This window comes from Sebastes fasciatus, chromosome 11, assembly GCF_043250625.1.
Source record: "Sebastes fasciatus isolate fSebFas1 chromosome 11, fSebFas1.pri, whole genome shotgun sequence".
NCBI classification, from domain to species: Eukaryota; Metazoa; Chordata; class Actinopteri; order Perciformes; family Sebastidae; genus Sebastes; species Sebastes fasciatus.
In genome coordinates this window covers 2,201,077-2,210,682 of record NC_133805.1, presented here as the reverse complement: position 1 = coordinate 2,210,682, position 9,606 = coordinate 2,201,077, and the positions used below count along the sequence as shown (strand labels likewise).

Genomic DNA, 9,606 nt, shown 5'->3' with positions numbered 1-9,606 from the left:
GGCGACCATCATCAGCATCATCAGCATCATGTGGATGATGTCACACATGTTAGTCTGCTGATGAAGCTGCAAGATGTTGTCTGTCTTCAAACTGTTCAGAGTTATAGAACAAAAATTAAAGATAACTCAGAAAACATTAAATAAGCAAAAATAATTATTTTGAATGAAGAAAACTATACTTTATATAATTTTTTTTTTTATTTTGCATATTTATTTATGCTAAATGCAGTACCTGTGAGGCTTTCTGGACAATATCTGTCATTGTTTTTTGTTGTTAATTGACCTCCATTTTTCATATTTATTTATTTATCTATCTATTTATTTATTTTTTATCTATTCCATTTTAATTTTTTCCATTTATTTATCTATTTTGTATTTTCCATTCTTATTTTTATATTTATTTTTGATTTTTTTAATTTTTTGATGTTTATTTATTTATTAATTTTTCCTTTCAATTGTTATTTTTTATAGTTAATTATCTATCTGTTTATTTATTTTTTATATTTATTAATTTATGTATTTCTATATATTTTATTATACATAAGTAAGTACATATACTACATATACATACACATTACACAAAAATACCTGTTAGGGTTTATGGACAATATCTGTCATTCTTTTGTGATGTTAATTGATTTCCATTTATTTATTTGTTTATTTATTTATTTATTTTTTCCTTTCAATTTTTATTTTTTATATATGTATTTTTTATCCGTTTATTTATTTGTTTATATTTATGTATGTATTTATATATTGTATTATACATAGGTAAGTACATATATTACATATACATTACACATAAGCACCAGTGAGAGTATCTGGACAATATCTGTCATTGTGTTGTTAATTGATTTCCAATAATAAATATATTCATACATGTTCATAAAGCAGCATATTTGTCCACTCCCATGATGATAAGAGTATTAAATACTTGTCTAATCTCCCTTTAAGGTTCATTTAGAACGGATAAAAAATGTTTGATTAATTTGCGATTAATCGTGATTAAATATTTTAATTGATTGACAGCCCTAATAAAAAAATTAAAAAATTATTCAGTACTTTAGAATACAGACAAACCAAAGCAGGTTTATAGGCGAGTGACTTTAGCTTATTACTCTTAAACACTGAAAATGAAAGAAAGAAACAAAATAAAATATGTTTCCTTTCTAAACTATTCCACAATAAACTCCTGTAACTGTTCTAATCTTTATTTTTAGTACGTTAGTAGTAACTTTGCTTTTCCTTCTAGGACGAGTCAACATGTCTGCAGTTGTCAGACAGCAGCGTTATCTGTCCACCGCAGGGGCTGATGGGAGGTGTGAGGAGCCTTCAGGAACCACGTGGCCCTCGTCTGATCTCACAGCTCGTCCTTGTTTGGCCTCAGCTGCATCAGAGCGCCACTTCTCCCCAGGTTCACCAGAGGAAACACCACTGCACACAATGCTTTTCCTCCCAGCTGCTGCTCTGTGCTGTCTGTGTTCAGGTGAGTGTTTCCAGCCAATCAGGAGCCAACAAAGTCCACCTGTAACAAACACTGTCACACTCACCTTCATCTACCTGTCTGTCTCTCTACAGCGCTGGTTGCCATGGCAGCAGAGCTGATTCAGGATGATTTAACATTGACCAGGAGAGTTGGTGGAAATGTTTCCTTCAGCTGTCGAGGAACTGAACAGTGTAGTCTCAGTTATGTATTCTGGTACCAGAAGAGAGACACAGAAACATTCACAGTGATTCTGGCTATTGATAAGACAGATGGTAGAATAGGACGTTACAATCATCCTCAGAAAGATGATTTCTCAGCTGTGAATAAACAGAACGGCTGTGAGTTGGAGATCCAGAAGGTTAAACTCAATCATTCAGCCTCCTACTACTGCTCCTGTGGAATAGCTCTCCACAGTGATAAATGATGCCTGCAGCCTGTACAAAAACCATCAGAGGAACAGATGTCAAACAGTGGTTGTGACAGGAAGAGAGCAGTAAACCACAGCCCAGGTTCACATATTTCACCTCCATCTCAGCCACAGTCACACACACACTGAACTGAGGGATTCATTAGATTTGATATTCATTCATATTTCTATCAGATATTGCAGCAGGTTTATTGTTGTTCCACACAGTGAGGACAAACTAGTGGCACAGAGGCACAAGGATGAAATCATTTAAAGACATCAGACTAATAAACGGGATCAGTCCTCACTTATGTTGCTTAATGAAAATGAGAGACAAGATCCTGACCGACATATATCTATTTTTAAGTTTTCAACCAGTCTTACTTATTTGGGCATCAAAATAGTACCTCAAGAAAATATAGCCTTAATAAATTACGACCTTATAATGGATTCAACATTCAAATGTATAGAAAGATGGAAGCCTCTGCCTATTTCTCTGACAGGGAGAATAAACATATTAAAGATGAGCATATTACCTAAATTCACAAATGGATTTCAACATATCCCTTTGGCACCACCGGAAGGAATGTTTGTGAGAATTACGTCTCTCATTACAAAATGTATTTGCAATAAGAAGTGTCCTAGAGTTGGCTTGTCTCTGTTGTATCTTCCATTTGACACAGGGGGGTTGAAGTGCCCCATCTTTATTGGTATTATCTGGCTGCACAGCTGAGAACTATAATGTTCTATTTCTCTATTGCAGATACTCCATCATGGGTGGATATAGAGGTGTGTGCCGTTCAGATACCATTAAATCTGTATCTGTACTCAGCCACTCCAAAACATCTAAGAGCTCAAACTACCCACCCCATAGTGCTTAATATGATTAATGTCTGGTACGAGGTAAAGAAATATATGAATACAGCTAACTCCTTGTCACAATATAGTCCCATTTGGGGAATGTTTCCTTCAAACCAGGCAAGCTGGATGCTGGATTCCAGTTATGGGCAAAGAAAGGGCTAAGTAAAATACCTGACCTTTATAAAGAAGAGGTTCTAATGACCTTTGAGGAACTCTCTCTAGTACATAACATCCCACAGAAGCATTTCTTTAAATATGTGCAATGGAGAAGTTGTATCTCCTCTATGCAGAACCAGTCATTAGTAATTCCTGCACTTTCATCCTTAGAAGAAATGATTACCAAAAACTGCAATAGTAATGTTTTAAGTTCATTAATATACATCTGGCTTGCATCTGGCTCCAAGGAGACCTCAATATCCAAACTTGACGCATGGAGGTGGATTTAAAGGAGGACGTCTCAGATAATAATTGGAACACAGTCTTCAAGGAGGCTCAGACACAAACAGCCAACACTAATTTGAAGCTACTTCAATACAACTGGTTGATGCAGACTTATATAACCCCTGTCAAACTGAATAGATAGAACAGTAATATACCTGACACTTGCTTTAAATGTAATGAGGCTCAAGGAACACTTATACATTGCATTTGGGAGTGTGACAAAATGAAGAAATTCTGGAGGGAGGTGATCAATAAAATCAGGATCATTGTGTCTGTAAACATTCCACTAGACCTCCAAATGATATTGCTACATCTGTACCCATCAGATCTCAATCTGAGAACCAGAGAATGTAAATGTATTGATTTAGCTATATTGCAGGCAAAACCAATGATTGCTTTTAACTGGAAGAAATCCGACGCACCTACATCGGACGCTTGGATTAAAAATATACACAATGTATGTCAATGGAGAGGATAACATATACCTTGAAAAACAAACTGTGTGTTTACGAGGAAATATGGAAATCATTTACTGATTTCATAAAGTAGTGATATTGGAGAGCTTCTACAGGAGGAATAATTAAGATAGGACACGTACAAATTCACAATAGTGGTAGACCCTCAGAAGGGAATGAACTCTTGTTTTTGAAAATCTTTTTATCGTTGGGGAGAGAGATGGGAACTTCTCTTAACAGCTCTCTGCTTGCTGCGACTACAGCGTGTAGCCGCTGCCTGCGTGTTCCGTACCCGCCGGTGCAGGACCGGAACACACACACACCGGTCAACGATTTAACGGCACAGCTGACAAACTGCCTCTGGACACGTTAGCGGCTCCCGCAATACGTCCTGGAAGCCCCGGTACCTCGGTCAACCGGATTAGCCGCCACGCAGCACACCGGTAGACACGGTAACCAGACAGGGACAACAGCAGTCCGGGGAGGCTGCCAGAGACAGACGCCCGCTCCTTACACCAGGTAAGTGGACTCGATGCTGTAACCCTGATGTTCTGGTTTGAGTTAGCTTTTTTTTTTTCTCTGTATCACACGCTCTGCACCAAAGTGGACATCAAAATGGCAATGATCCCACGCCAGCGCATGCGCTTTATAGACTCGCGTCTGGGCGTGGCCAGCAGTGCCGGTGTGTCTTAAAAAGTATCCACGTCACCTGACCCAGGTGAGATCATTCCCCATACATATGGAATATGTAAGCTGGAGAGATAGTCTCGATACGATAGAGAACTGAGGGATTCATTAGATTTGATATTCATTCATATTTCTATCAGATATTGCAGCAGGTTTATTGTTGTTCCACACAGTGAGGACAAACTAGTGGCACAGAGGCACAAGGATGAAATCATTTAAAGACATCAGACTAATAAATGGATCAAAACATCAAGAAGTCCTTTTTGAAAAGCAGCGTCTGATTAAAAACATACATTAAAACAACATGATCAAAATGATGAAGACAACAACAAGCTTCATCATTATGATGAAGATTCAAATCCTCTGCTTTGACCTGCTGCAGGAATAAAGTCCATTCCTCCTCACAATGCTGATCTGCTCTTAATGCAAACACTTCCTGTGTCTCCTTCACAATAAAAGCCTTCCAGACCAACTCTTTGTGCTCCAAATGAAAACAAGACTACAGTTCAACACACACTGGCTGTGTCACCAAGCGTCCTGTCATTTGATGCACAGACGTCATAAATCAAAGTAATGGATAAACTGGATAAAACCTGACCAAAGTCAGTAGGATTCATCCTCTGAGGAACATGAACGTGTGAACCAACGATCCACGGAGACACTCTGCTAGTGTGTCTAAAAAGACAATAAAAGAAGAGACAGTCATGTTAATATGAACATTAGAGGAACACATCATGGAGCTGAAATATCATTCTGCTTCATCATTTGGACTCGTTCACCTCAGCTGACACGCTCAACAGCAGACAGGTTTTTGTATTACTCTGTTTCACTGTGGGAGGAGGAGGAGGATGGTACTTGATCTTTGGCTCTGGAACTAAACTTCATGTAACAGGTAAGAACAAACATTCATCTTCCTTCAGTTGTTTTATTGAACAAGTTGAAAATGTGTTTTAATGAGTTAGTTTTTTCATCATTAGTAGAGAGTTCTTGCAGCCATGCAGCTGTTGTTACATTAAAAAGGTTCATAATTGCTGAAACGATGTTTAAATCTCACTGAACAACTCAAGTTATTCTTTATTTCTGCAGATTAAACTGATTTATAGAGAAAAAGGTTGAAATATAAAAAGCGTGTAACTTTAAATATGTTGTATAGAAAATTAATAAATCATCTTTAAATGGCAAAATATACCTCATGTAGTACAAAGTAAATGGTGGTAAATACTATGTATTATATTATATTATATTATATTATATTATATTATATGATATTATATTATATTATATTATATTATATTATATTATATTATATTACTGTTTAACATTTGATCTAACGTATCACGGTAGTCGTGTATAAAAGCTAAAATTGTTATGAAAAACATTAAAAACTATTGATGTATTTGTGCTTCTTTAGTAATTAGAGTAAAGTATATGATGGTAAATATTTGATATGTTATATATATTATAATAGTTAAATTTACAATTGTAATTTATGTGAAGATAAATGTTTAATTAATTATAATATGTGTATTTGGGTAAGGAATGGAAAATTGTTTTTCTCTATTAGAGTTAATACGAATAATTAACATTATATTATATTATATTATATTACTTGTCAATTTCCCCATGGGGATCAATAAGATATTAGATAATAAGACATATAAATATAAATGTAATCAAATTGAAATTTTTAAAATTACCACTCAATTTTACTTGGAGGTAAATAAAAAATGTATTTAAAAAGTTAAGTTAACATTGTTATGAAAAAAGTAAGTAAAAAGTAATAATTCAATTGTTGATGTACTGATTTATTTATTTAATAATTACAGTGATGTATATGTTGGAATGTAATTTATTATAAAATGTGTATTAAGTTAACGTGAAAGGAACAAAAAACTCTCATCTCCTATTATATTATATTATATTATATTATATTATATTATATTATATTATATTATATTATATAAAATTCACCAGGGGGATCAATAAGGTTTTATCTTATTTTAAATAGCAGTTTTTATTCACATGTCACATATCTTAACACGACATTGTAGTTGTGTATAAAAGTTAAACAAAAAAAAATATTGATGCATTTATAGTTTTGTTTAGCAATTAGAGTAAACTATAGTGTTAAATATTTTACATGTTTTATGTATTGTAATCTTTAAAATGACACTTGACTCTATTTCATGTGAAGGACAATATGTATATGTGTGTATGATATTACACACTATTTAATATGTGTCAGGAAATGTATCTTGAAAAACAAATAACTTTAAATATGTTGTATAGAAAATTAATATGTCATTTTTAAATGGCAAAATATACCTCGTAGTAAAAAGTAAATGGTGGTAAATACTATGTATTATATTATATTATATTATATTACTGTTTAACATTTGATGTATCCTAAAATATCAGTGTAGTTTTGTATAAAAATTTAAATTGTTATGAAAAATGTTAAAATCTATTGACGTATTTTTGTGTCTTTAGAAATTAGAATAAAGAATATGATGGTAAATATGTTATATGGTCTATATCATAATAGTTAAATTAATAATTGTGTTTTATGTGAAGATAAATGTTTAATTTATTATAATATGTATATTAAGTTAATGAGAAATTAAAGGAAAATTGTTTTCCTAATTCTTTCTTTTAATATCATCAAATCCTGTTATATTATATTATATTATATTACATGTCAATTTCATAATATATATATAGTATGACAATTATACTACATTTATTTACTATTTATAATATTTTATACTATTTTATACTAAACTTATACGTATTATAATTTTAAAAATTACAACTCTATTTCACTTGAAAGTGAATCTATAATTTATTTTAAAAGTTCAGTTAAATTTGTTATGAAGAAAGTAATTAAATTATTGATGTACTGATTTATTTCTTAAACCATTACAGTGATGTATATGGTGGTAGTAATAAGTAATTTATTATAATATGTGTATTAAGTTATTATATTATATTTAAATTTCCCCAGGGGGATCAATAAGGTTTTATCTTATTTTAAATAGCATTTTGTATTCACATGTCATATATCTTAACACGTCATTGTAGTTGTGTATAAAAGTTAAAAAAATATTTAAAAAACACTATTGATGTATTTATAGGTTAGTTGCTATACTATACAGTGGTAAAATATATACAGTATTATGATCTATGTATTGTAATCTATAAAATGTCACTTGACTCTATTCTATGTGAAGGTAAATATGTAATTTATTATATGTATATTATCCCTAATATAAGAAATCAAATTTCAAATTATTGTTAAATTATAGTGAATGAAGTTTGTACACAGAAATAAATAATTATTCAATAGATAATGTTCTTTTGTCCCCATATAACCCATCAGAGCCGGCCCGCGGCATAGGTGGTATAGCTGAATGCTGGGTCTCCATTTATCCAGAGGGGAGCCCCGATTGAGGGAAGACAAAAAAATCTAAATTTATAACTTTTACTATTTTTTACTAATATTATTTTCGTACTATTATTTAAAAACATAACAAAAATCCCACAACATCATCAGTACATAGTGTATTAAATAGGCTGTATGTTCTGGGTGGCCCGCAGCATCACCCCCCATCATTTTGAGCTACACAGTTTTTCTTGAGTGTGATCTGCATCGCTTAATGTCAAAACATGAAGCTCTGTAGTTTCTGTGTGAGTGTATGAACACAATGGTTGGTGGTGGAATGGGCTGCGATGCGAGAGGCACCGGCTGATCTCTTTCCTATGGCACCAGATTGGTCAGGACCGGCTCTGTAACCCATGCTGCCATTAGATGCTGAGTGTGTTCCATATGAAGCTGAATACAGTAGACTGTATGTAGTGAACTCTGAGTAGTTTAGTGATCACAGTCCATGTAGTTTCCAGGATCACACTGAATGCAGTGCAGTGCTGTAAGCTGACTGTGTCAATGTGTGTCTGTGCTGCTTGTTGCTGCTGTCAACCTTCAGATGAGCCGGTAGTGAAGCCCGTGGTGAGCGTGTACCCAGCAGCATCCAGAGCCCACCTGGAGGGGAAGAGCTCCCTGCTGTGTCTGGCCTCAGCCATGTTTCCTCCTCTGGTCCAGTTCTCCTGGAAAAGACGAAAGGACAACGGTCCTCTGGAGGAGCTGCCCCCTGCTGAGGGAGAGCAGCTGGAGCTCAGAGAGCCGGGACGCACCGCCGGCATCTTGCTGATCCGTCAGCCAGAGAACACGTATAAATACCGCTGCTACGTCCACCACGAGGGGGGCACAGTGGAGGCCCCAGCAGAACAAGGTAATGAAGGCTCGCTGACTGTGTTCAGCAGTGATTCAGCTTCATGTGGAGACGCTGTCAAAGAGAGCAGAGGAGCAGAGGACTGACATTTCTCACTGCAACTCCAAACATGTCACTCCTTTTGTGTTTCAGAGGTTCCAGCTCCAGCAGCCTCCTGTCCTCCAGAGAGAGAGCCAGCACACCTGCCAGCTCTGCAGCAAGCTGACTGTAAGATCACCTGCTGCCTCTCCTTCAACCACCATGTTTCCTTCAGCACTTCACCTTTTATTTTCAATGCTATCATTTAAAGTGTCTGTGTGTCTGTCTGTGTGTGTCAGTGTCCTTCCAGTCTCAGTGCAAGGTGAAGCTGCTCTGTGTGCTGTACACAGTGCTGATAGTGAAGAGTCTGGTGTACTGCTGTGGACTCTCTCTGCTGATGATCCTCAGAAACAAGGGACCGTCCACCAACTGCACACATGCTGACTGACTGGCCTTTTCTCACCATCAAATCTCATCAATTCATCTCATTCATCACTTTGATCACTATTCACAAATATCAATGATGACGTTGTGGCGACCCCTGCTGTCGCCTATATAGTAGGGTTCCTGTTAACCTGCCATTAGGGCCTTCTGGGAACACCTGGGCCCAGTGTTCCCAGCCTATAAAGCCTAGGCCCATGACTCATTCTCTCTCTCTCTCTTTCCCCGCAGACACCATCGCTGGGCATGTGGCGGCCTTAGGTTCTCCTTGGTTAATCTTTTGCTTGTTTTATACATTTTACAACATGCACACACCATTTATATTCTCAATGCACACCTCACACTACTGATACTACTGATATTCACACTCCATACCTTTTGATCCTTTTGTTCTGCATAATTTAATCTACTTCTGTTAAATAGATTAATTGATTTTATCGTCACCACGGTGTGTCTTCCTATTTGTCATGGCCTTGAGAACCAGGTTGTGATAAATTGGGGGCTCGTCCGGGATTTGAAAAC

At 35.5% G+C, this 9,606-nt stretch overlaps 1 protein-coding gene across 1 annotated transcript; it reads left to right on the top strand.

Annotated features, from left to right (window-relative positions):
- The first annotated feature begins 1,199 nt into the window (after positions 1-1,199).
- Positions 1,200-9,169, top strand: LOC141776762 (uncharacterized). Its single transcript, XM_074650559.1, has 7 exons — positions 1,200-1,486; positions 1,579-1,907; positions 4,023-4,168; positions 5,083-5,228; positions 8,320-8,625; positions 8,758-8,832; positions 8,943-9,169. The coding sequence occupies exons 1-7, from the start codon at positions 1,264-1,266 to the stop codon at positions 9,089-9,091; spliced, it is 1,374 nt and encodes a 457-aa protein (XP_074506660.1). The 5' UTR covers positions 1,200-1,263; the 3' UTR covers positions 9,092-9,169.
- The last annotated feature ends 437 nt before the right edge of the window (positions 9,170-9,606 follow it).

Bases quoted from the DNA above. Each gene is read 5' to 3' on its own strand.
- LOC141776762 (XM_074650559.1), top strand. From the start codon at position 1,264: ATGTCTGCAGTTGTCAGACAGCAGCGTTATCTGTCCACCGCAGGGGCT. The intron at 1,487-1,578 runs GTGAGTGTTTCC...GTCTCTCTACAG, and splicing joins TCTGTGCTGTCTGTGTTCAG to CGCTGGTTGCCATGGCAGCA. The intron at 4,169-5,082 runs GTAAGTGGACTC...ATGGAGCTGAAA, and splicing joins ACGCCCGCTCCTTACACCAG to TATCATTCTGCTTCATCATT.